General features: G+C 46.9%; 1 protein-coding gene across 2 annotated transcripts in view; it reads left to right on the forward strand.

Moving 5' to 3' along the window:
• Positions 1-27,134, forward strand: part of TMCO4 (transmembrane and coiled-coil domains 4) — a 1,142,020-nt gene that overhangs the window by 1,061,997 nt on the left and 52,889 nt on the right. For both annotated transcript variants that reach the window (XM_069610379.1, XM_069610380.1), the window contains one exon: positions 6,574-6,691. In XM_069610379.1, coding sequence (XP_069466480.1) covers positions 6,574-6,691 — 118 coding nt within the window. The remainder of the gene's footprint in view (positions 1-6,573; positions 6,692-27,134) is intronic.

Here is a 27,134-nt window from a genome sequence, read left to right on the forward strand (position 1 = left end):
TGTTGCCTCGCTAACTCTATTTGAGACTTCCTAGCTATCCCTAATCTTACCACAGGTTAGTGTTTGAATGGGAGTTGGGACTTTGCCTAGCACTCTGTTGTATTCAGGTTATTTCAACCAGGCCCACGTTCACCTCCTCCTAACTACTCTTACTAATTCTTGTCTTCCTGACTCCTCCCACCAATCTTCCCCTCAGATGTTTTGGTCCGCCTGTCTCTTACCTTCAAGCTTTGATGTTAACTTGCCTCCCAAGTGCACTCTTCCCCCTCCTGCTACTACTCTTTCTTCTGCCACTACTCTCCTCCCACTACTACTCTCCTCCCACCACTACTCCTCCTCCCATGAACACTCTCCTCCAACCACTACTCACTCTTCTTTCACCCAGTTTCACCCACTTCATATTCACCCCTTGAACTACCTCCTCTACTCGCTTGTCTCCCACATACTCACATTTCAGAACCACTATCACGTGTAAGAAAATGTCTACCCTGCTCTACGACTTCCCTCCACAAGCCACCATCGGAAATCAAGAGAAAATATTGGCATGTATGTGCACCAAGTGGAAAGGCGGAGCCAAGGGTCTGCAAATACACAAGCAAGCTGGCACAAAAAGGGGAAGAAACAGGAATTTGGGTCCTCGTTTTTTGGGACTATCAGCAGGGCTGGGGCTGGCTGTGGATTCCTCCCTGTCATTCCCCCTTTCCCTGGAGAACAGACCACTCCAGATCTGTTTTTGGTAACTGAATCTGAGGAGGAGATTAAGAGATGAAAGGTGGTTGCTCGAGGGGAAGAGGGGTGAACGGACAAACCAATACATTACCTATACCACATATAGAAACAGAAGCATGTCACCGAAGAGAAGAGAAGAAGGCAGAAAAGCCATCCTCACGATGAACGAAATATAAGCAAAGAAGCATGCTGACACGGTGAAGCAGCCCCACTACATCCAAGGTAAAGGGGAGAGCCGGAGACTAGAGGAAAGGGGTGCGAATGTCAACTGGGATAGTCATATCCAGGAGTGTTGGAAAACCGAATATAAAGATTGGAGTGATCATACTTGTCCCAGTGAATGGCAAAGTCCTTAGAAGGGTGAGACTCGTACCTGGTCTAGTCATGCTCGTTGTAGCGAATGGCAAAGACCTAAAAAGAGTGAGAATTATGCAGGGACTACTCATACTCTTCCCAGTGAGTGGGAAAGTCATAAGAAGAGTGAGAATCACAACGGGACTATTCATACTTGTCCCAGTGGATGGAGAAACGATAAAGAGAATAAGCGACAAACAAGGATTCCAGCTGCCTTGTTTAGTAAGAAGTTGGCCAAGGAAGAAAGAGAGACTTGTTATCAGAACTGGATGTCCATGAAAATACCTTAACTATTACCCTTGACCCACCGGAAACCTATATATTTTTTTTTAATTCGCAAACAAGATGCGGTCATTTTTCTGTTCTGTATTTTTCTTGCGAACATTTCTGCGGATACCATAAGAACCAATGTGTTTGTTCTAAAGAAGAGAGAAGATTTGGGCATTTAAGAAACGTAGGAACTGTGAAAAGTCAAAGGAATCAATATACAAGGTCCTCGAAGAGCCCCTTTAAAGAACAGGAGGACTTGTTACAAGAGATAGCCAAAGACTATCTGAAAATCCCATACTGAAAAAGCATTTCAGGAGAAGGGAGTTCTCCTGCACTTTCTGTTGTTTTAAAATAGTGGTAGGGTCAGAGTAGGTTCATTTTGGGGCAGAGGACAGACTTGATTTTGGACTTCACTGTTGATGACGAGCACCCTAGTTTAGTTCTGTTAGGTAGGGTAATCCTTAGGTTAGGGAAAGTTAGGCATTGTCTTTATTATTTTATAATAAACCTTGTTGAATATGGTTCCCATTGGTCTGTCTCCTCCTTCTGACCTACCACAGAACCTATCTTTCCTGAGGCACCTGCCTGGTAAAAGGAGAACATGCCTTACTTTTCCATATCACTACAGCAGACCTACCCATGGGATTTGAACCCGTTCTTTTGTATGGGAGACATTTTGGAAACTTCCTAAACTCCTTTACAGTGGCCTATAAAGGTACTTTCCTGAATGGAGACATATTCCCCCTGTTCCTCATAGGGCCCTGGAGTTTCTAGGCAAATACTATAATTTTAGAAAATGCCAGTGAGTTATTAAATGTTTGAATAGCCTAAATCACTGCAGTAACCACTCGGGGCTACACTGTGTTTACCTGTTTCTAACTGTGAACTGGATACCCATTCTCTCTGGCCACCAAAAAGAAATCTGAGATCCAAAAAACAAGAAAAAAAAGCAAAACTTTGAGGGGACTAAAGATCACCTTAGAATCGTCAAACATAGGAATCCTCTCTTAACAGTGGGGATGGGAGAAATTGGGTGGGTGGGTAGCAGGGTTCTTCCTGAATTTAAGGGTCCTGTTACATCAAGGTGAGGGTTAGGAATTGTATACAATTCACCATCCCCACAGCCCCTAGTACTAAAACCTGCACACATGCACCTGCTACTCTAGCAAGTAGCACAAAAAAACTAACTGCAGATAACCTTCGACCCTATCTCAACCTCCCGTGCCTAGCACCTCCTTTCTCGCAAGATCCAAACATCTTAGCTGAGATATTTAAGGACACCCTTACTTACACAGTCAACACCATAGCCCCACTAGAAGATAAGACGGAAAAAAAGTCATTCCACGCAAACTCTTGGTTCACAGAAGAGCTCCAAACCCTACGTAATAACAAACGCCAGGCTCTCAAAAAATGGCAGGCTAACCCCTGTGATGCCGCTAAAGAAAACCTCAAAGCAACTGCCAAAAAGTACAAAGACACCATCTTCACTGCCAAATCCGAAGCATATAATCGCCGACTATCCGGCGCCAACACTCAATCCAAACAACTCTTCACCATCTTTAATGAACTTACAGCTCCCCCCCATTTGCACCAACGAGATCGTTAAAGATGAAGCATGGTGCACAAGCATACAAGCTGCTAAGCTTAAAAAATAGACCTTCTTCAAAACAAAATTCTAGACCATTACAAAGCCTTAGTGAACCAAAACCAGCCTATACTGACCTAGCCCAACCACAAAACCATCAACTTCCCTAAATTCGCATTTAAAGACATCTCAGAATCAGAAGTCATTGGGCCTCATTATGACCCAGGCGCTAAGTGTTTAACGGCGCCGTAAAAGGCTGTGGCGCCGTTAAACACCTAGCGCCTAATTACGAGGTCCCTTTGTGCGAACCGACCTTAACGGCTGGTTTTACCAGCCGTTAAAGTAGGGACCCGCAAAGGGACCTTGGTGCTAATTACGGTACCGCAATTTGCGGTACCGTAATTAGCGCCTTCCCCATTCCCATTGAGCCCTATGGGGCAAAAATGGGAATGGGGAAGGGCCATGGCGGCATGGGGAATTACCGCCCCACCAACCTCAGGTGCTAATAGCACCATGGTTTAGCACTGGAGTCCTAATGAGGCCCATAGACATCCTTAAACACCTTAAACCGTCGATATGCAAGGGCGATGTGTGCCCCCCTGATATCATTAAGGAGTGCGCCGAGCCCCTTACTCCTCTTCTGACTGCCTTCATCAACTCATTTAAATCAGAATCTAAGTGATTTGCACGCAGCTGAAAGTACTGTAGGCAAATCGTTCGCATGAGAATGGTGCGAACTACCAAAGGTTTGCACCTTTCTCATGCGAGCACACATACATTCGCACACACACACACAACACACCCATAACACCCCCCCACCCACACCCCCAACATAAACAAACCTCACTTACCTTCATCTTCACGCTGGTTCTCTGCAGCGCCAGTTCCCTTTCACTTCCGTGATCGGGAACCGGCGGTGCAGGGTCCTTTTCTTTTTTTCTTATTTATTTGTAACGAAGGTTGCAGGGGTGTTCCCCGCAGCCCCTGCTCACTATACCATCAAATATAGTGAGCGGGTGTTGCGGGGGACACCCCCGCAGCCCCCATTGATTTTTTGAAGGCTGTGGGGGTGTTCTCTGAACCCCTGCTCACTATACCATGATGTATAGTGAGCGGGGCGATGTGGGGGACACCCCAGCAGCCCCCTTTTTTTTTTTAATGCTACCAACAAAGGTTCGAACTTTTGGTGTTCGAACCTTTGGTGGTAGCATTTTTAGAACTTTTGGTCAATGCGACCATTTTTTTCTGTAATTTCGACCTAAACCTTAAATCAGGCATTGTCCCTGATAGCCTTAAAGAGGCTTCGGTGCGTCCACTCTTAAAAACACCAACACTAGATCCCTCCCAGCCTAATAACTACCGGCCCATAACCACAGTCCCGTTTCTTCTTAAAATATTAGACAAGGCCTTTCACAGTCAGATGCGACTCTACCTAGAAACTAACCTTATGCTAGGAAAAAGACAGTCTGGATTCCGCAAACGGCACGGAACTGAAACCGCCTTGCTAGACTTAAAAAACCAAATCACTCAAATATTGGACAATGGCAAGCCCGCCCTCCTCCTCCTCCTAGACCTTTCAGCGGCGTTTGATCTAGTGGACCATAAAACACTGCAGACCTCACTCAAGCAGCGCACTTTTCAGACCAAGCAGCTTCCTGGATCACCTCATTCTTAGAAGGCAGAGCAATGAAAGTCTTCTCAAACATAGCTAATGCAGCCCCCACTATCATTCACTGTGGAGTCCCACAGGGATCTTGTACTGCCCCAACGCTATACAATCTCTTCACTAAGCCCCTTTTTGATAAACTGGATGCACTTGGGATCGCATACACAAACTATGCTGCCGATACCCAGGTGCTCCTTCCGCTAATATGTTCTTCTCAGCAAGACGCTACAGCCCTTCGGCAAATCTATTCCACCATCCAAGCATGGATGGCCACAAATGGCCTATGTCTCAACGGGGACAAGACTGAGATCCTCATTATTGGCTAAAAGTCCACTCTAACTAAACTACACTGTCTCTACTCCAACTTTAACATTGACAACTGCATCATCCCAGTCCTATCCTCGGTCAAGACATTAGGGGTCCGCATTGATGCTACACTGTCTATGAATAAGCAAGTCAGCGCCATTGTCTCTGCCTCCACCCTAAGTACTAAACTCATCAATGCCATAAAACCATTCCTAACTAATGACAACTATCAATAGCTAGGGCTACCATAGGGGCCATGCTTGACTACTGCAACACGCTCCTAGCGGGCACATCCATAAAAAACATAAACAGACTGCGAATCACCCAAAACAACTCACTAAGAGCATCCTTAAGTATCCCTAAAAGAGAGCACATCTCACATGCAAGAAGGACTGTTCACTGGCTCCCTGTCAAAGACCGCATCACTTTTGAAATTCTCACATCTACACACAAATGCATTAACCACACCGCACCGTCCTACCTCTCAGACACTCTATCCAGATCTAGCTCAACCAGGCCTACCAGAACATGTTACACCAACCAACTCACCGCCCGCGCTTCAATAGAGCCAAAGCAGGAGGGATAGGCTTCCCATACATAGCCCCTAAACTCTGGAATGCGCTCCCCACTGCCCTCAGAGCAGAAACTTCTCTCCCTGCCTTCTGATAGAACCTAAAAATTGCTCTCTTTAACTAACCTCTCTCTAGCTTCCCACCTTCGCAGCTTCCACCCTACTTATTTGCTTTGTAAACTGTTCTATACAAAATTGTACAATAAGTATGTCTGTTGTTATATGTAACTAAGCTATGATCACCCAGTGTAACAAGGTTGTGGAGTTAGCGGGACTAACCATCAGCACAGGGTAGGGGTTAAGGCATACAAGGGTTATGGTCTGGAGAATCACTTTACAAGTGAGTTGTGGTTGCATAGAAAATATGGACAAATTGACCAAAGCAATGAAAAAGCCCTTACAAAAGGAAATTCAGACCAACATACCAAGGTGAAAATGCTCCAATCAGGTAAAAGCATATGAAGTCGAGGAACTAAACACCAAGGGAAAACAGTCAGAGAAAGAAGAACTAGAATATATCAAAAAAGAAACACAGTTGCACGCCACCTTCGTGCTATGTTTGGCAAACTATTGCCTTCCTGCTTTTTATGGTGGACTATGTTATCCCTCACTTCTTTGCTTGGTGTGAACCCGGACTCCATAGAGCATTCCTCATAATTTTTGTTCTTGAGCCTCTCCATGCCTTTGGCCTATTGACATCTATTCTTGCTATAAGCATTTTTCACACACCCTCTGTGTTTGATCTTCGAACATCCTTCCTGTGTCATTTGTCTGTGAATCTACTTTGATCCTCACTCCGTCATCTACTTCCATCACATGAAGCAGGACAAGAGGCCAAAGTCTGTTGACCTGTTACTTTTTCCTCTGTATGTTACATTTTCCTTTTTTATTTTCCCCCTTCCCTCCTTCCTTTATTTTCCTCCTTCCCTCATCGCCCATCACCTGAAATCTGTTTCCTCCCTAGCTCCTCTTGAATGGTCTCTTTCCTCCCTCACTCAATTGCAAATGTCTCTTTGTTCCACCACTCCTCTCCAGGTGTTTCCATTGCTCTTGCTTTACTAATGTCATTTTTTACCTCCTTTCTCCCCTCAGGGGTGACTGGCTGCTCAGTTTTGTTTACCGCAGTTCTTCTGTGAAGCTGAATGTGGCTGGCCTGCACCCAGTAAGACTGGTTGACAGGAGAATGGTGAACGTAGACCTCTCATCAGTGGTGAGTCCTATTGCTTCTGCTGTTATCCTATTAGCTGAAATAACTATATTTGAAGAGAAGAAAACAGCCCTGGCTAGCACAGTGTCTACGTAAGTAGTACATGCTATGATTTAATGTTACTGGGTTTAATTCTGCTCTGTAGCTGTCATGTGCATGGTATCAAGGCCCCATGGCAGATCTGGATGGGGCAGTATTAGGTAAGTGGAGAGAGAGGAAAACTACAAGATAACCTTTAACTTCTGTTGATGCATGCAGACCTGATGGGACTGTTTCTAGGTGTCCTGTGTCAAGAGCAGAGAGGCGTTTGAGTCCAGAAGAAGCTCTTGTTTGCCCATGGTGCTAGGATGCATTGGTCCGGGCTCTGATATGTTAATTGGCTGTAGAAGTGTAGAACTTTGTTTTTGGATGTCTGTTGGGAGGAGATAATAAATTGTTGTGTTGTGTGTGATTGGCTTTGGTCTGTTTTAGTGTAGAAATGGAGTACAGGGAGGTTTGGGAGGGCCCATCTGTCATGCCGCCGTCTTTTGGTGGTCGCTGGCGGTTATGGAAGGCTTGGCGTTGGCGGCGCCATTAGATTGTTCCGTGTTTTTTCCTTTCACTTCCTGGTTTGACGGTCTAGTCTTTTTCTCTTGTTTCTGTATATATCCACGCCCTCCCCTGGGCTCTGTGCGTTGCAACTTTGTTTCATTTTCCTTGTTGCCGTGCTACTTTGTTTTCCGTGCCTTTTCCTGTTGCCATTTTCCGCGGAGTCTATCGCGGTATCCTTCCACTCAGCTTCTCCCCCTTCCTTCCCTTTTTTCTGCCTTTCCGTCCTCTCGGTCCTCTTACCTTTCGGGGTTCTCCTCTCCTTCCTTTCTCCCGGATCTCGTTCCTGGTTCCTGGCGGTGCTTCCATTCCAGTCCCTCGCACTGCTCCTAGTTCAGTATCAGCATCTCCGGATTTTCCAGCCTACTGCCGCACCGAGAGACTTACCTTGATTCTCCTGCTCCGGTTGTTTCCTGCATTCCCGGGCTCTCCAGTCATTTCTGCCTGCGCAGCATCCGTACCAACTACATCGTAGAGAGGTTTTTTTAAGCGGCTGCTTTTTTCCTCTCGTCTTGGTTTCTGCGGGACGGGGGCCAGCTGCTTCCCTGTTTATCAGGGGATCAGGGTGGCTTCTTCCCGCGGACGGCCGTACCTCTTCACAAAGAAGAAGAAGCCCAAGAACAAGGCCTCCAGACAAGAAACCGTTTCGAAAGAGACAGGTGAGGAGAAAGGGGAGGTGGACGTTGATTTATCAGACTTGGAGGATAATCCGCTGGTTCCCATCATCCGTGACAGTTTGCAACGCCCGAAAGAGATTACAATGTCTATTCCGGAACAGGTCCAAGAGCTGCTCACCGCAATGCAGAATGTAACATTAGAATTACAGGCTGTAAAGGCCGAAAACGCTGCTTTGAGACAGCGGGTCGACCACTTCGAACAGTCCCGGAGTGATCTGCCTCCTATGCCCTTAGCCTGCGGTAAATATGAGGGTTCACCTACTAGATTTAAGGAATTCATGGAGGCTTGCATAATCTATTTCACCTTCAGACCTCAGACATATGCCTCAGATGCAGCCTGCATAGGTTTTCTGATTTCTAACCTTACGGGTAACGCTCTTTCCTGGGCTACCCCGCTTGTGACCGGTGCCAGCCCGTTACTACACGATTACACCGGTTTCACCGCCCAGTTCAAATTGGCTTTCGAGAGGCAAGAGACTGCGGTAGTCGCCAGTGAACAGTTACTGGACATTCGACAGGGAAGCCCAGATCTTCTGTCCTACATCTCCCGCTTTAAACGGGTGGCTGCAGACGCAGGCTGGCAAGAGAACGCTCATTGCACCATTTTTCGCCGAGGATTAAGGGAAGACCTTAAAGATGAATTAGCAAGGGTAACCAGACCAGCCACTTTAACCGACTTGTGGTCTACAGTGGTTCAGCTGGATTTCCGTCTCTCAGAACGGCGGTCTGAAACTCGAAGACAGCGTGGATTTCCTGCTACGCCTGATCCTGGGATTACCTCTCCTTTCCTTCTCCTACCTGTATGTCGAAAGAAGAGCCAATGCAAATTGGAACTACTCGAGGGCCACTCATCTCGGAAGAAAGAAGAAAACGCAGGGAGAACAACCTGTGTATGTATTGTGGTTCTAACCAGCATATTCTTAGAGACTGCCCTAATGTACCACCAAGACGTTCGGGAAACGCCAGTCCTCGGAGCTAGTAGGGACAAGTTACCGAGGGGGATTTCCTGGTCCCTTCGTTTCTTTATCAGTCACACCCATGCTTACTACAGAAGACAACCGTCTTATGGTAGTCGGAGTAGAGTTATGCATCTCTCAGCAGTCCTATGAGGTACTGGCTCTACTGGATTGCGGCGCTGCTGGCTGCTTTATGGACTTGGTTTGGGCGGAAAAGGTCGGTATTCGCCGTTTGCAGAAAGACGAGGACCAAAAGGTGGAAGGTGTGGATGGTAGACCACTCAGCTCGGGTCTTATCACCCATACCACATCTCCTATGCAGATGAAGATCCTACATCACAATGAAACCATTCAGTTCGACCTTATCCGAGCAGCACATTTTCCAGTAATCCTGGGAATCTCTTGGCTTCGGAAGCATAACCCGACCATTGATTGGACAAAGAATCAACTGTCATTTACTTAAACATTTTGTCATCGGTCATGTTCTTCGCAGACCAAGCATACCTCTGTCCACATTTTTCCAGATATAACCTCCAGTTCAGATATATTGAAGATAAACAGCATCCCTAAAGAATATCTCCGCTATCAGGAGGTGTTTATGGACGATGGCCCGCAGGAGTTACCGCCTCATAGACCAGAGGATTGTCAGATCATTCTCCAGCCCAATGCTGTTGTCCCTTTTGGACAAATGTTTTCTCTTTCTCTCAAGGAAAAGAAGGCTCTCAAGGAATATCTGGATTCTAATTCACATCATGGCCTGATCCGACCTTCATTCTCTCCCGCTGGGGCTTCACTTTTTTTTGTTCCAAAGAAAGGTTCCAATGAACTTCGTCGTTGCATTGATTATAGGGGCCTAAATCAAGTCGCGCTTAGGGATAGGTATCCCATGCCACTTATCGGAGACATTCTGGAAGCAGTTCAAGGGGCGAAAGTCTTTTCCAAAATCGATTTAAGAAGAGCCTACCACCTTTTGCGGATACGAGCAGGTGATGAATGGAAGACGGCCTTTCGCACTCCCTTCGGACACTACGAATATTGTGTCATGCCCTTTGGCCTAGTCAACGCTCCATCGATATTCCAGAGATTCATGGATCGCATCTTCTCTGATCTACTTTTCCATTGTGCCGTCGTTTATCTTGACGACATTCTGGTTTATTCTAAAAGCGCCCAACTCCATTCTGATCACCTCCACCAAGTCCTTCAAAGACTGCGAGACAATCAACTTAAGGCCAATGCCGATAAATGCATTTTTCAAGCCTCCGAGGTCAACTACCTTGGCTTTATCCTGTCTTCAGAAGGTATCCGCATGGATCCTACTAAGATCGACGCCATATTGCAATGGCCTACACCCCATTCCGTCAAAGACGTCCAAAGGTTTCTAGGACTAGCCAATTTTTATCGCAAATTCATCCAAGGTTTCTCGGATCGAGTTCTTCCCATTACGAGGCTGTTAAAAAAGTCTTCAATGCCCTTTATCTGGTCTTCTGAGGCAGACCGAGCTTTCCAACGACTTAAGGAGGAATTCTGTTCTGCCCCGGTACTTCGTCAACCAGATCAGAATCTAAGATTCATTGTGGAGACTGACGCCTCCTCTGCGGCGATTGGTGCAGCTCTTCTACAGGAACATGAAGGTTTGGAGTATCCTGTTGCCTACATGTCCAAGACACTGAATGACAGCCAGACACACTATTCGGTGATAGAAAAAGAACTCCTGGCCATGAAAACCGCATGCGAAGAATGGAGACATCTCCTACAAGGAGCAAACCATCCCTTTGAGATCAGAACTGACCACAAGAACCTTAAAATTCTACAAAAGATGGAATGTGTCAACTCCCGTCAGGCTCGCTGGGCACATTTTTTTCTCCCAATATGATTTCACATTGACTTACTTACCAGGTTCCAAGAACATACTAGCCGATGCCCTTTCTAGAAAGCCATATCCAGACGTGTCTCAAAAGGAATTTCCCAGTCTCATGCTTCCTGAGGTCAAGGTAATCTGTTCGGTGGAGTCTTTCTTAGAAAGGGTCCGCAACGCCACGCGGCCCACCTCTCCTCTCTCAAAGGACCTATCCATTCAAGATGGTTTATGTTTCAAGCAACAGCGATTGTTTCTGCCAGACAGATCCAACCGTCAGTCGGTTTTAAGGTGGTGCCACGACGATCCAACGGCCGGACACAGAGGTGTTAAGAACACTTTGGAATTGCTTCATCGCAGGTTCTGGTGGCCCGGTATGGCCAAAGATGTTTCAACCTACGTCAAGTCATGTCCGGTATGCTGTCGATCCAAACATTGCACTCAAAAGTCAATTGGATTTCTCCAACAACAGGACCTTCCCAAGAGACCCTGGATCCTTATTTCCACAGATTTTATTGTGGATCTGCCACCCTCGGAAGGTTGTTCATGTATCATGGTAACAGTCGACTGCTTCACTAAAATGGCACATTTCACTCCCTTGGCTGGTCTTCCCACTGCCGCTGAGATGGCGGCTGTATTTGCCAGAGAAATATTTCGCTTACATGGTACTCCAGACAAGATTATTTCTGACAGAGGTTCTCAGTATACTTCAAAATTCTGGAAGGAGCTTTGTGAGAGACTGGGAATGGAACGAGCATTGTCATCTGGTTTTCACCCACAGACTAACGGGCAGACTGAAAGAACCAATGCCACACTGGAGCAGTATCTTCGTTGCTTCACAAATGCCCAACAGGATAATTGGGTTAGTCTGTTGGTCACTGCGGAATTTGCCTATAACAATGCCAAACACAGTGCCACTGGTCTCAGTCCTTTCTTCTGTTCTTATGGTTTCCATCCCAGCTTTATTCCTTCTCTCTCTTTTCCTCCTTCTACCACTCCATCTGTGGATGCCCTACTTACCAGTATCTCGGAGGCTCACAAGTCTGCTACAGGATGTTTGCGGGCAAGCAGTCTTCGGTATCGATCATACTGCAATCTTAAGCGCCAGCCTGTTCCGGCATGGCAGAGGGGCACCAAGGTCTGGTTATCTACTAGGTTTCTGCCTCGCTGGCTTCACCCCTCTAAACTGTCTCCCCGTTACCTGGGTCCTTTCCCTATACCTCGCCAGATCAACCCCGTGGCTTTCCGCCTCCAGTTGCCCAAACACATGCACCGTCTCCATCCTGTTTTTCATTCCTCTCTCCTGAGGGAATGTAGGGGCGATCCCTACCATCGTCCTTTGCCACGGGACCCGGTCCCCAAGGTGGTTCCTTCCGATGAGTATGAGGTGGCCTCCGTTCGTGACTCCCGCTATCGGCGGGGTCGCTTGGAGTATCTCATCCACTGGAAAGGGTACCCCCGCTCAGAGGAATCCTGGGAACCGGTGTCACATGTGCACGCTCCGGCGTTGATTCAGCGGTTTCACCGTCTGTTCCCGGGTAAGCCGGGGGGGGTGTCCCTTGGGGGGGGCATACTGTCATGCCGCCGTCTTTTGGTGGTCGCTGGCGGTTATGGAAGGCTTAGCGTTGGCGGCGCCATTAGATTGTTCCGTGTTTTTTCCTTTCACTTCCTGGTTTGACGGTCTAGTCTTTTTCTCTTGTTTCTGTATATATCCACGCCCTCCCCTGGGCTCTGTGCGTTGCAACTTTGTTTCATTTTCCTTGTTGCCGTGCTACTTTGTTTTCCGTGCCTTTTCCTGTTGCCATTTTCCGCGGAGTCTATCGCGGTATCCTTCCACTCAGCTTCTCCCCCTTCCTTCCCTTTTTTCTGCCTTTCCGTCCTCTCGGTCCTCTTACCTTTCGGGGTTCTCCTCTCCTTCCTTTCTCCCGGATCTCGTTCCTGGTTCCTGGCGGTGCTTCCATTCCAGTCCCTCGCACTGCTCCTAGTTCAGTATCAGCATCTCCGGATTTTCCAGCCTACTGCCGCACCGAGAGACTTACCTTGATTCTCCTGCTCCGGTTGTTTCCTGCATTCCCGGGCTCTCCAGTCATCTCTGCCTGCGCAGCATCCGTACCAACTACATCGTAGAGAGGTTTTTTTAAGCGGCTGCTTTTTTCCTCTCGTCTTGGTTTCTGCGGGACGGGGGCCGGCTGCTTCCCTGTTTATCAAGGGGTCAGGGTGGCTTCTTCCCGCGGACGGCCGTACCTCTTCACAAAGAAGAAGAAGCCCAAGAACAAGGCCTCCAGACAAGAAACCGTTTCGAAAGAGACAGGTGAGGAGAAAGGGGAGGTGGACGTTGATTTATCAGACTTGGAGGATAATCCGCTGGTTCCCATCATCCGTGACACCATCAGGCAACTTAGAGCATCCATTCAATGTGGATATTTCTTAGTAGTGGTGCTAGTTGGGTAAGGTACTTGTGTTCGGGACATTCTGAGGTAGCCAATTGGGGACTGGAATCTCTAGCCGTAGACAGAATACCATGACTGGTCCTAGATCAGAGGGGCAATCGGAGGGTAGTGCATAAAGAGAAGGCAACAGTGGGTACCAAGTAGACGGTGGATAGTAATAATTCCCAGGTAAAGTTTAGAGAAGTGATTGTCAAGAGGACAGATTCCTGGTGCGGTCCCTACAAACCACTTAGCATGCTGCAAGGTCACGTGCCATATGTCAGAGCCAGTAATGAGACTAACATTGGACATCAGGGCAAATCACAGTAGGGCAGTAACTGCATTGGGTAACAGGAGCAGATCACAATAGGGTATACATTACAGCAGGACAGTGTTGGGCCATAAATCACAATATAGCAGAAGTTACTGTGCGATAACAGGGGGTCGAATTACTGTAGGACACCAGGGAGTAAAATCACACAGTAGCACCAGTATGGTAGGTAACAGTAAGCAAAATAGTAGTATAACACAAATTACAGTGGGACAACAGGCAGGCAAAGCCATAGTATAGCAGATATTGCAGTGGGACACCCAGGGGCAGTTTTACTGTGAGACACCAGAAGCTGAACACAGTATGGCATCAATATGTTGGGACAGCAGGGGCACAATTATAGTGGGACACCGGGTAGCAAAAGTACAGTATAGCATGACACCAGGGATCGACATCATAGTATGGTACAGATTACTGCGTGACACTAGGGACCAAAATGATAGAATACGTTGAATTGTGGACAGACTCAAGGGGTCCGAATTTATGCGGGACACCAGGGGACACAATCACAGTATTGTACAAATTACTAGGGGGTAGTATTAATGCGCGTGGTTAATAGTATGCATGTGAGTATATTTACCAGATAATGTTCAACCACTTGATATTTGTCTTATCTTTGTTTTTTCCAATTTTAATCAAAAGAATATTTGCATATGTTACTTCACATATTGCTTCTTTTATGTTGCTGTCATCTTCAAAGTGCCTTACAGTTGACCTTAGACCATTTAGGTTCCAAATTAAATTCAAAGTTATTTGTCCTTATATAGCATATACTCCTCAGTGTTTTGAAAATTAGATTTGTACATATGAAGTGCTGTGTGGTATGTCCCACTACTGATTCATCCTGTCCTCAACACATGTTTCACCACATAACTATCTGTGGATCTTCAGGAGGATATGTTTGTTGTGTTTTTGTTTGTCCAATCAGTTTCTATCAGTCACTATCAGTTTCGAGTTCTGCCTTTCGGGCTGACCTTGGCCTCAAGGGATTTCACCAAACTGATGGATGTATTGGCAGTGAATCTCAGGAGAGGGAGGAATCATGTCTACCCCTACCTGGATGATTGGCTGATCAGGGAGCGTTCTCCCGAACAAGTTTTGGATCATCTCAAAATCACCTGCCACTCTCTCCACAGACTGGACTTCTCCCTCGATTACAAGAAGTCTCATATGACACCTTCTCAACGGCTACAGTACATCGGAGCTGTACTAAATACATATTTGGGAAAGAGCTTGCCACCTAAGGTGAGGGCTCAAGACATTCTTCTGATGGTTACCAAATTTCAGAGTACCCAGAATCTTCAGGCCTTTGATTTTTTTGAGGTTGCTCGGGCCTCATGTCATCCTGCATTTTTCTGGTGCCAGAGGCCCACTTGAGAATTAGATCCCTTCATTGGGCTCTAAGTACACAATGGTCACAGTTTTCAAGAAGAAAGTCAGACCAATTTTAGATCCCATCCAGGGTCTCACAGGATCTTCTGTGGTGGGCCCGCGAGGACAATATCCTGAAGGGAGAACCTTTTTGACAACCATGGCCAGAGATAACCATAGTGATGGACGCCTCACTCACAGAATGGGGAGCCCATGACAACGATTTGATGGTCAGCGGTCATTGGTTCCCATCGGAGTCCAAACTACACATCAATTGTTTGGAGCTCAGGGAAATCCGACTAGCGCTTGAGGACTTCCTGCCCTCTGTCCGGGGAAAGAATGTCCTGATAATGACGGACAACACAGTGGCCATGCACTACCTCAACAAGAGAGGATGGGTAGGGTCACTACCTCTGTGCAGAGAGGCAATGCAGCTCTGGTACTGGGCAATTCAAGAAGGAATCTCCATATTGGCAGTTCACCTATCCGTAGAGGAGAACACGGCGGAAGAGGCTCTGAGCAGGCAGAGCACAGTCTCTCACCAGTGGGAACTAGCTCAGGAAGTCCTTCAAGAGCTCTTCACCTTTTGGGCAACCCCTCAAGTGGATCTGTTTGCGACCGGTGTCAACCGGAAGTGCGAACTGTGCTGCTCCAGGTAATGTCCCCCAAGAGGAGCTCTAGGAGATGCATTCGCGGTGGACTGTGGGTTTCCACTCCTATATACGCGTTTCTTGCGGTCCCCGCCATCCCTCATGTAATCAGGAGGTTGAGAAGGTTTGGGAAACAGATGATCCTAATCGCTCCGGATTGGGCCAGGAGAACGTGGTACCCGGACCTTCTGAATATGTCCATCTGTCCTCCGATGCGTCTACTACAAAGAGAGGACCTTGTCTCACGAGATGAGAGTCGGGTTCTCCTTGCAGAGGTTAAAACTCTCAACCTTCACGCTTGGTTTCTGAAAGGCTAAAATACAAGGATTGGGACCTCCCGGATGATGTGATGGAGGTGTTGCTTTCGGACAGAAGACCAGCAACAAAATCTTTGTACCATTGCCGTTGGAATAAGTTTTGCAACTGGTGCAAGGAAAAGAATGTTGATCCTTTTCGGTGTAAAACTCTGGATGTCCTATCTCTTCTTCTATCGTTAGCTAATATGGGCCTTCAGATAGGTACCATCAAGGGCTATTTGGCAGCGATATCGATCTTTAAGCGCTCTTCAGAGGAATGCTTCTATTTCAAAATACCACTGGTGACTCAATTCCTAAAGGGGCTCACTAATGTGTTCCCTCCATCTCCTTTCCAGGTTTCGGTTTGGGACCTAAATCTGGGTTTTGATATTCCTGACGTGTGCTCCATTTGAACCTTTTAACACATGTCTGCTAAGGTTGTTAACCTTTAAAACAATCCTATTGATATCTCTAACATCAGCCCGTAGAGTGAGCGAGTTGCAAGCACTTTCATCCAAGCCACCCTTTACCGTCTTCCATAAGGACAGGGTTGTTTTAAGGGTCAAACCCTCCTTTTTGCCAAAAGTCATTTCAGACTTTCATTTGAGTCAGAAAATTGTCCTGCCTTCCTTCTATCCTCCACCTCATCCTGGTAAGGAAGAGGAAAGACTCCATAGGTTGGACCCTAGGAGAGCGTTGAGCTTTTACATCTCCAGAATGTCTAAATTGAGAGTTGATGACCTTTTTATCAGATACACTGGACGCAAGCTAGGTCAGGCTGTTTCCAAACAAACCTTGACTAGATGGATAATTCTCACAATTTCAGAATGCTACAGGCTGGCAGTTAAAGATCGATCCTCCTGAAGGTTTGAGAGCTCATTTGACCAGGGGCATATCTACATCTACAGCCCTTCAAAGGGGTGTTCCAATTAGAAACATCTGTGAAGCTGCAACGTGGTCTTCCATCCACACGTTTACAAAACATTATTGTTTGGATGCTTCCCATGTTCAGGAGGGTTTGTTTGGCAAAGCAGTACTTTGCTCTGCTCTTAAAATGTTTAAATTGTATTCTACTCCCTCCTCCAAACATAATGCTGCTTTGGGAGTCTGTCAAAGATGAGGACTACGTGGGGGGACACAATCCATTCGAAGAACAAGTTACTTACCCCTGGTTACGTTCTTTCGACTGGATGTTCCTTTTACGTATTCATCGCCCTCCTAACCTACCCCTCTGTGGAATTTCCCATGGTATTACAGCTTCCGTTCCACCAAGGCTGAGTACTGTCATGCCCATATTTATGGGCATCTCTGCTGCAAGAGGAGGGGAAAAACAGAACTGAGGCCAATGGGCGCTGCATGGGCTATATATACGCTTCGATGACATCACCCTCGACGGAGGCCTGCGAGGGACATTGACTCGACGCCAACGATGCACAGCGCCCTCTGCCAAATCTTTTTTTTTCGAAGCAGCTGAAGCTGGACATCACATGTCAAAGATGAGAAATACGTCGGAGGAATATCCAGTCGAAAGAACGTTACCATGGGTAAGTAACTTGTTCTTCTTTGCGTCTCATCAACACGTGTGTAGCCTTCAATTGTGCGATATATTGTTGCTACTTCAATCTTCCCTCAACAGACACCAGTCTTTTATCTCGCCTGCCAACTCACCGGCTGTGTGCATTTCTTTATAGTCTTTGCCATTCTCCTTCCTGAGTCAAAGTTAGTACCACAGGCTTGGCCTCGCCTCCACAACTCTGCCGGTCACCTGTGATGGTCGCTGGCGTTCTTGAAACACAATGCAGTCTTCTTGTCTGTGATTGGGCCTCCTCCGCTTGTCTTTCACAGACTTCTGGAGGCAACAACCTCCTGCAGGGAACTCCTGGTGTTCTCTAACCTTCACTCTCATCCCTTGGTCCATCGCTCTGCTCCAGTACGTTCGCCTTCACTCCAGAAGTTTTCCTCTTGCTCATGTTCCACCTTGCTCAGAGTGTGTCTCTGTGTTCCACCATTTATCCATGTGAGGAGACATAATTGGCATCATATGTATGCACTTAAAGTCAAGTTCCTGACTTTGCCTGACCCGAAAAGTGGGAAATGTCCAATGTGATATGTAAGAGTTAGTCTTGTTACTCTCATTCGCCCTCTTCCTCGGCCCAGTGTTTGTGTGAAAAGGGAGGGGGGGGCTGGGACAGTGGACAGTGGAGAATCCTATGAAAAAGGATGGGTCATGTATACGGGAAAGGGAGGAATACCGCATCTCACCATCGGTCGCCTAGCCCCCACTCTCCAAAGACCCCTTACCCAGGTGATCCTCCCGCACTGGTCCTCCCCCATGGTCTGGATCCAAAGGCGATGGCCATGCCCTGTTCACCTGAGAGAGGGTCTAGTATGTGAGACACCCTTTGTTATCTCACACATCCAAGGCCAAGTATTTCACAGTCATAGATTTAAAAAATGCATTCTTTTCAATTCCCCTTCACAAAGACTCACAAGGTGTGACTTCCTTTTTGTTTAGCAATATCCGCCTGAAACATATAAGCGTGCCCCAGGGGTACTGTGAATCCCCCTCGATCTTTAACAGAGTCCTTCAGATGGACTTGGGGTAGCTCCAAAGCGCAATAGTTCAATGGGTGGATGACATTTTGGGGTGCAATGAGACAGAAGAAAGATGCAGAGAAGATTCAGTTAAGTTCATGAATATACTCTCAGAGAAAGAGTATAAGGTGTAGAAAGAGAAGTTGCAATATTGCCAGAAAGAGGTCTTGTACATAGGACATTTGATTTCTCATGACGGGAGGAAGGTGACACCTGAGAGAGCAGAAGCAATATTGAAGACTGTAGACCTTAAAATAGTGAGGGAAATGCAACAGTTTCTAGGTCTATGTAATTATTATAGGTGTGGGATTTTGATTACAGTACTTTATTTTCAACCACTTTTAAAAGGACTTAAAGAAGAACGGGTGGGCAAGAGTAAAATAACGTGGACAGATGAGAAGACTGAAAGATTTAAAGAATTGAAAAAGGCAATCAGTACAGCCCCTGTGTTGGGAACTCCAGATTATCAAGAGGAGCTTTATCAATTTTCTCATTCAAATAGGTCATAACAGCAGTCTTTACACAGAAAACAGCATTAGGACACGGGCATAAACCATTGGCTTATAGTGGAATTTATATCCAGTTATGAAAGGACATTATCCCTTTGAGCAGTCATTAAATGCTGCTGCATTCGCGATCGAAAAAGCTTCAAGTATAACAATGGGGTGTTCAGTAACACGATTTGTAGAGCATGCATGATTTGCAATTTTAGAGAAGCCTAAAAGTACATTGACCACACAATGAGCTTCAGGATATGAGGTAATTATATCAAATCCTGCGATTAAAATTGCTAGATGCAAGACACTGAACCCAGCAACGTTCATAGCAGAACCAGTATGGGAGGATGATTATATTAATGATTGTACAATGTACACTGAAAATGACAATGAAATTCCCCAAGTTAGAGAAAATACTATTGGGAGGGGGAAGGTGTCTTTATTGATGGTTCTTTGAAAAATGTAACTAACGACTGGTTAAAGGCATACTGGATGTAACGCTCACCTGATTCCCGTAGAGGCGCCGGTCTTGACTGGGCGTATACCGTATCTTCAAAGGTGATGTGTAACACACGGCTGGCTCTTTGGGCTGGACCTCTGTGCACTGTATGTCTGACTCGAAGGGTAAGATGTCTGCAGATAGAAAATATGGGATTAAGGAACTGGGTTATTGAATGTCTCTCTCTTCTTCCCTTTCTCTTCTCCTGTAGAACCCCAAAGGTTAACGCTCTCACCTTAGGTAAGTGAACGCTGTGCTCTCCATCTGCCTCGGGGCAGGGTGCTGTAACCAGTTTCTTCACTGGATAAGGGGAGCAGGCCTCTTGACTTCAGAGGACTGCTGTCCGTCGTTTACTGCACGAACGGTAAGTTTCGAGTAATTCTAATGTCTTTAAAGTCTTTAGTAATGATGTCTCTTGTTTTGCAGGGTTCCGGCGATGGCGGATGACGGGCTGAAGGGAGTTGAAGATGGAGCCCGTGTGATGAATAGAAGCGCCTGGAAGCACGTAAGTAAGCGCTTGTTGCCTGCTTCACGATGCGCTCTAACTGTCTTTTTATTTTGCAGGTACAAGTTCGGAGCGGCTGCAGGGTGCCGGAATACCCACTGGGTTAGATGTGGAAAGGAGTAATGGCACGTGAGTATTAAAGTTCCCCAATGTCTTTAAACGCACCTTGTTTTGTCTTTCAGATGCGGGATGCAGCGCCAAAGGCCTCCGGAGCGTGCGAAGAGTTGGTAAGCTTTTGTCTTTCAGATGCCGGAATGCAGTGTGAAGACCTCCGGAGCGCACGAAGAGTAGGTAAGCCTTTGTCTTTCAGATGCCGGAATGCAGCGCGAGGCGTTGGTGACAGCCGATGGACCAGGTAAGTGAAGAGCTGTCACTGAAGACCGTAATGCTAACCTGTTCTTTCTTGTCTTTATAGGTGTTGCTGAAGACTGGATTCAGGATGGTAAGCCTTTTTCCTTAGGCCCAGGATCAGATGCAGAAGACACGATGAGCGTTCTGCTGCAGAGGATGCAGGATAACGCAAAGCAAGATTCATCCATCGGGTGTGGTTTAAATAGCCTCCTGTAGTGCTTAGGTGTCTCCTTCCACAGCCACGCCTAGGTAAGAAAAGAGTTCCTGCTTTCCAGAAGAGTTCCAGTGTTCTGAATCTAGGGAGTGGCTCCTGCCCCACCCAACAGGAAAAGTAGTTCCAAACAGAAGAGGATCAGAGGCTCAACTGGCAGGCAAGTAAGCAGCATGGTCTGCTGCAGGTAAGTCCACCCAAGCATTATGAGCCCGGCGCTTCCAGCGCTGGGACTGGGCATGTTTATGAGCCTGGTGCCACTGGCGTCCAAAAGGTCCCAATTGGGACTGGTTGGCACTTGGAACCTGGGTTATGGATCTGCTTCCAAGGGAGTTGGGAAAACCCTGACCTTTTGGAAGCAGAGATCATGACAGTACCCCCCCTCAAGGCCCCTCCCAAACCGGGCTTCTCCGGGGGTTTTGGCTTGTCAGGAAATGTTCGGTGAAATCTTTTGATTAGGCGAGGAGCGTGGACATATTCAGCAGGTTCCCAGGATCTCTCTTGGGGGCCGTAGCCTTTCCAGTCAATTAGGTAAAATAGTTTAGATTTGGAGATCTTGGAGTCCAGAATGCTTTTGACTTCAAACTCGAGTTCTCCATCAACTAGGATAGGTTTTGGAGATTTAGTTAGTCGGGTTTGAGGTTGCACGGGTTTTAATAGAGAGACGTGGAAGACCGGATGTATCTTCATGTGCGGGGGCAAGTCCAACTTGACCGCTACTGGGTTTACTATGGTAGTGATGGAATAGGGACCAAGGTATCTTGGGTTGAATGTGCGTGGCCCTTTTAGAGGTAGATATTTGGTGGATAACCAGACTTGATCCCCTACTTGATATTGAAGGGCTTCCTTCCGATGTTGATCTGCTCCTTTCTTGTATTGTTCTTTAGCCCTTTGAAGGTGAGAAACAGCTTCCTTAAAGGCTTGGGTGATTGTAGAATGCAGGTAGTCTACTGCTGGTGTTTCAAGATCTTGGAGGGGATCCAACTCCGAGGTTCGAGGGTGACTGCCGTACAAAAGAAAAAACAGGGTTTTCCCAGTTCCCGAATGGACAGAGTTATTGTAGGCATATTCGGCTATCCAAAGGATGTCTTTCCAAGTTTTTTCAGTTTGTTGCAGCATGCAGCGTAAATACTGTTCCAGAGTTTGATTGGTCCTCTCGGTTTGTCCGTCGGTCTGAGGGTGGTGACTGGTCGATAGTCTCACATCAATTTGAGCCGACCGACAGCAACTTCGCCAAAAATGAGAAATAAATTGACTACCTCGATCCGAAATTAGAACCGAAGGAAAACCGTGCAGTCGGACGATGTTTTCGAGAAATTCTCGGGCCAGAGTTGCTGCTGTTGGCAAGCCTTTGAGCGGAATGAAATGCGCCATCTTGGAGAACAAGTCCACGATTACTAGAATCGTATTGTATCCGGAGCATGGAGGTAGATCGGTGATTAAGTCCATAGAAAGCGTATGCCAAGGGCGAGGTGGGATGTCAATAGGGCGTAAGAGGCCTGCTGGTCTTTCCTTTTGACTCTTGTTTTGGGCGCATACTCCACAGGCCATTATAAAGTCTCTGATATCTTTTTTCCAAGACGGCCACCAGAAGTAGCGCTTGATCTTTTCTGAGGTCTTGGCCATACCGGGATGTCCTTCCATTAAAGAATCGTGATAACAAGAGATTACTTTTTTCTGTAAATCTGTGCTGGGTAGGTATAATCGTTCTTGGAAATACAATAAGTTGTCCTTTACTGCAAAGTCCTTTCCCTGCAGATGCCAATTCTGTATGTCTGCTGGAGTTACAAGTTGCCTGGCTTTATCCTTAACTTCCTCTATGGATTCTGTGGCGATTACACCCAGAATTCTTTGTTCGGGAATGATTGGTACAGGTTTAGGGTTGATCAAGTGTTCTTCCACTCCCATCCGAGAAAGGGCATCAGCTTTACCGTTCTTTGTACCAGGTCGATAGGTAATTATGAAGTCAAACTCGGCAAAGAATAATGCCCAACGGAGTTGTCTAGAGGATTGGGCTTTTGCGGTTTTCAAATATTGCAGGTTTCGGTGATCCGTAATCACAGTAACGGTGTGTCGGGCCCCCAGCAGATAATGCCGCCAAGCCTTAAAGGCAGACTTGATAGCCAGAAGTTCCTTGTCAGTAATCGTGTAATTGATTTCAGGAGGCGAGAATTTGCGGGACCAAAATGCCACGGAATGCAACTGATTGGTTACCGGGTCCTTTTGTGATAGAACTGCCCCCATGGCAAGGCTTGAAGCATCAGTTTCCACGATGTAGGGGAGTTCGGGGCGAGGGTGTTTTAAGATTGGTGCAGAGATAAATTTAGTCTTCAAATCCTGGAAAGCTTGTTCCGCCTCGGTAGACCATTCAAAACGTTTGTTTTTCTTTAACAAGGCAGTGATGGGCTGGACTATTTGAGAGAATTCGGGGATAAACCTGCGGTAAAAGTTAGCGAAGCCTAACATGCTTTGCACACCTTTTACGGAGGATGGTGATGGCCATTTGAGAACTGCATCGACCTTCTTTGAATCCATACGCACTCCGCCAGGTGATAATATGAATCCCAAGAATTCAACTTCAGTCACTTTGAAAACACATTTTTCCAACTTAGTTAAAAGTTTGTGTTGACGCAATCTTTTGAGGACCATTTTCACGTGTTTCTGATGTTCAGATTCCGATGAAGAATAAACGAGGATGTCGTCAATGTAAACAACAACACACACATCTATGAGCTCTCTGAGGACATCGTTCATAAAATATTGAAAGGCGGCCGGGGCATTGCAAAGTCCGAAGGGCATGACCTGATATTCAAATAGCCCATACTTGGTGCGGAAGGCCGTCTTCCATTCATCGCCCTCTTTTACTCGTACCAAGTGGTAAGCTCCTCTAAGATCCAGCTTTGTATATATGCATGCTTTTCTGACTTGGTCCAGGAGTTCAGGGATCAAAGGTAACGGATATCTATTCTTAACGGTGATCTGGTTCAGGGAGCGATAATCTATACAAGTTCTAAGGTCTCCTTCCTTTTTTGGAACGAAGAACAAAGCTGAAGAAGCAGGGGACTTGGAAGGACGAATAAACCCATTTGCCAGGTATTGATCCAGGTATTGTCGAAGGTGAAGGTTCTCAGGCTCGGTGAGGGCATAAATTCTACTACAAGGAGGAGTAGATCCAGGTATCAGGTCTATCTGGCAGTCATAAGACCTATGAGGAGGTAGAGAGTTAGCCTGATCCTTCCGGAAAACATCTTGGTATTCTAGGTATTCGGGAGGTAACTGGGGAGTCTCTGAAGAAATTGCTGCCAGTGCAACACCAGGTGGAGGGTGACAAGTAGAGACACATTCTGGAAACTGGACCGTTCTTGCTCGCCAATCGATCAGAGGATTGTGTTTCTCTAACCAAGGTATTCCTAGAATAATCTGAAACTGAGGGGCCTTGATCACATCGAACACGATCTTCTCATGGTGTCCATCTTGACTTACTAGCGTCACCTCTTGAGTGGTATGCGTTACTGGCCCGGAGGCTATCTCCGTACCATCCACCGTAGTAATGACGTCCTTTACAGCCTTGGGACAAAGAGTTAGATTCATCCTCAAAACCATTTCATGATCCACATAATTGCCGATGGCACCGCTGTCGACGTAAGCTTCAATTGCATGTAATCGATCCGGATTATCAGGGCTAATGAGGACCATAGGTATCACGAAATGCGAGGTCACGGAACTGGTTTTCACGCTCGGCAAGAGGACCTCTATTCTTGTCGGGCGAGGTCGTTTCCCTGCTCAGAGTTTGTAACTTTGGTAACTGCAGCTCCTACTGCCTTCTTGGCAGGTTTCACCGGACAGTCTCGAAGAAAGTGCCCTGAGTTTCCGCAATAGAGGCATAATTGCAACTGTTTTCTCCTTTCCCGCTCCTTTTGTGTTAGAGGACCTTTCAGACCCCCTATTTGCATGGGTTCCCCGGAGTCTACTCCTTTGGAAGGAGTTGGCGGTTTGGAAAATACTCGAGCATCAAACTTGGAACGATCGGCCTTCCTGTTCTGCAGTCTGTGATCTATTTGAACGACTAAGTCTATATAGTCCGAACAATCTTGTGGGGGATTCACTACTTGGGCTAACACATCTTTGAGCTCTCCACGTAGACCTCTATAAAACAGCGTAATCCTTTTGTCCTCAGGCCATTGAGTTTCCACTATCAGTCTGTTGAAAGACGCAATATAAGCCAAAAGGTCTTGATTACCTTGTCGCAACGAAAGAAGCTCATTGTCCAAGGCCTGCCCCTGTGAATGTCTTGCGAACAGTTTTTCCATACTGAGCTGAAAAGCTTGAAAATCATGGAGGACCGGATCATCTTGATTTACTAGAGGGATCGACCAGTCTGCCGCATTGCCACTAAGGTACGAAAGCACGAAAGCTACTTTAGCTTGATCAGTTGGAAAGGCTGCTGGCCGGCATAAGAAATGCAACCGGCACTGATTGATAAATACTGCAAACCTCTTTGGGTCACCAGAAAATCGTTCGGGCGGAGCCAGAGGTACATTCCAAGGTAGGTTGATCTGCACTGGATTCATAGAGGATGTAGAAGGAAGATTTCCCCCAGATGCGGGTAACGGGGTCTGTCCGGCTTGTGACTGTAGCAATTGTCTAGCGAGATCATCTGTTCGCTCCTTGGAAATAATCAGTTCCCTTCTTAGAGCGTTCGTTTCCTGACGGGCTGCATGCACTTCTGCCCTTAGTTCCCCAAGTAACTGGGCTAGCTGGTCGGTATCCGAGGTTTCCATAGCGCCTGGACGGGAGTTTTGTGGTTGGCTTTGCGTTCTGTAACGCTCACCTGATTCCCGTAGAGGCGCCGGTCTTGACTGGGCGTATACCGTATCTTCAAAGGTGATGTGTAACACACGGCTGGCTCTTTGGGCTGGACCTCTGTGCACTGTATGTCTGACTCGAAGGGTAAGATGTCTGCAGATAGAAAATATGGGATTAAGGAACTGGGTTATTGAATGTCTCTCTCTTCTTCCCTTTCTCTTCTCCTGTAGAACCCCAAAGGTTAACGCTCTCACCTTAGGTAAGTGAACGCTGTGCTCTCCATCTGCCTCGGGGCAGGGTGCTGTAACCAGTTTCTTCACTGGATAAGGGGAGCAGGCCTCTTGACTTCAGAGGACTGCTGTCCGTCGTTTACTGCACGAACGGTAAGTTTCGAGTAATTCTAATGTCTTTAAAGTCTTTAGTAATGATGTCTCTTGTTTTGCAGGGTTCCGGCGATGGCGGATGACGGGCTGAAGTGAGTTGAAGATGGAGCCCGTGTGATGAATAGAAGCGCCTGGAAGCACGTAAGTAAGCGCTTGTTGCCTGCTTCACGATGCGCTCTAACTGTCTTTTTATTTTGCAGGTACAAGTTCGGAGCGGCTGCAGGGTGCCGGAATACCCACTGGGTTAGATGTGGAAAGGAGTAATGGGACGTGAGTATTAAAGTTCCCCAATGTCTTTAAACGCACCTTGTTTTGTCTTTCAGATGCGGGATGCAGCGCCAAAGGCCTCCGGAGCGTGCAAAGAGTTGGTAAGCTTTTGTCTTTCAGATGCCGGAATGCATTGTGAAGACCTCCGGAGCGCACGAAGAGTAGGTAAGCCTTTGTCTTTCAGATGCCGGAATGCAGCGCGAGGCGTTGGTGACAGCCGATGGACCAGGTAAGTGAAGAGCTGTCACTGAAGACCGTAATGCTAACCTGTTCTTTCTTGTCTTTATAGGTGTTGCTGAAGACTGGATTCAGGATGGTAAGCCTTTTTCCTTAGGCCCAGGATCAGATGCAGAAGACACGATGAGCGTTCTGCTGCAGAGGATGCAGGATAACGCAAAGCAAGATTCATCCATCGGGTGTGGTTTAAATAGCCTCCTGTAGTGCTTAGGTATCTCCTTCCACAGCCACGCCTAGGTAAGAAAAGAGTTCCTGCTTTCCAGAAGAGTTCCAGTGTTCTGAATCTAGGGAGTGGCTCCTGCCCCACCCAACAGGAAAAGTAGTTCCAAACAGAAGAGGATCAGAGGCTCAACTGGCAGGCAAGTAAGCAGCATGGTCTGCTGCAGGTAAGTCCACCCAAGCATTATGAGCCCGGCGCTTCCAGCGCTGGGACTGGGCATGTTTATGAGCCTGGTGCCACTGGCGCCAGGACTGGGTCCAAAAGGTCCCAATTGGGACTGGTTGGCACTCGGAACCTGGGTTATGGATCTGCTTCCAAGGGAGTTGGGAAAACCCTGACCTTTTGGAAGCAGAGATCATGACACTGGATCAGCAGTAGTAAAGCTGAACCGAGAGGGTGAATTTGAAGTAGTGACATAGCACAAGATTGCCTTCGCGTTACTCAGCACAGGCTGCAGAATTAGTGGTGCTTATCGCTTTGCTTCAGAGATTCAAAGATGAGGAAGTGACGATGAACTCTGACTCTGCCTATGTGACTTCAACTGTACATGCAGTTTTGTTTTGCTGGAAAAGGAGGGTCTTCTTCTGCACAGACAGCACTCCAGTGCAACATGCAGCCCTATTGGATAAACCTGTTGAAGTATTAGCACTCCCATTGACAATAGCAGTTGTATAATGTGCAGCCCAAACTAAAAGTGAAGATGTAATTTCCAGCGGAAACAA

Source organism: Ambystoma mexicanum, chromosome 8 (assembly GCF_040938575.1).
Source record: "Ambystoma mexicanum isolate Mex_15411 chromosome 8, UKY_AmexF1_1, whole genome shotgun sequence".
Lineage (NCBI taxonomy): Eukaryota > Metazoa > Chordata > Amphibia > Caudata > Ambystomatidae > Ambystoma > Ambystoma mexicanum.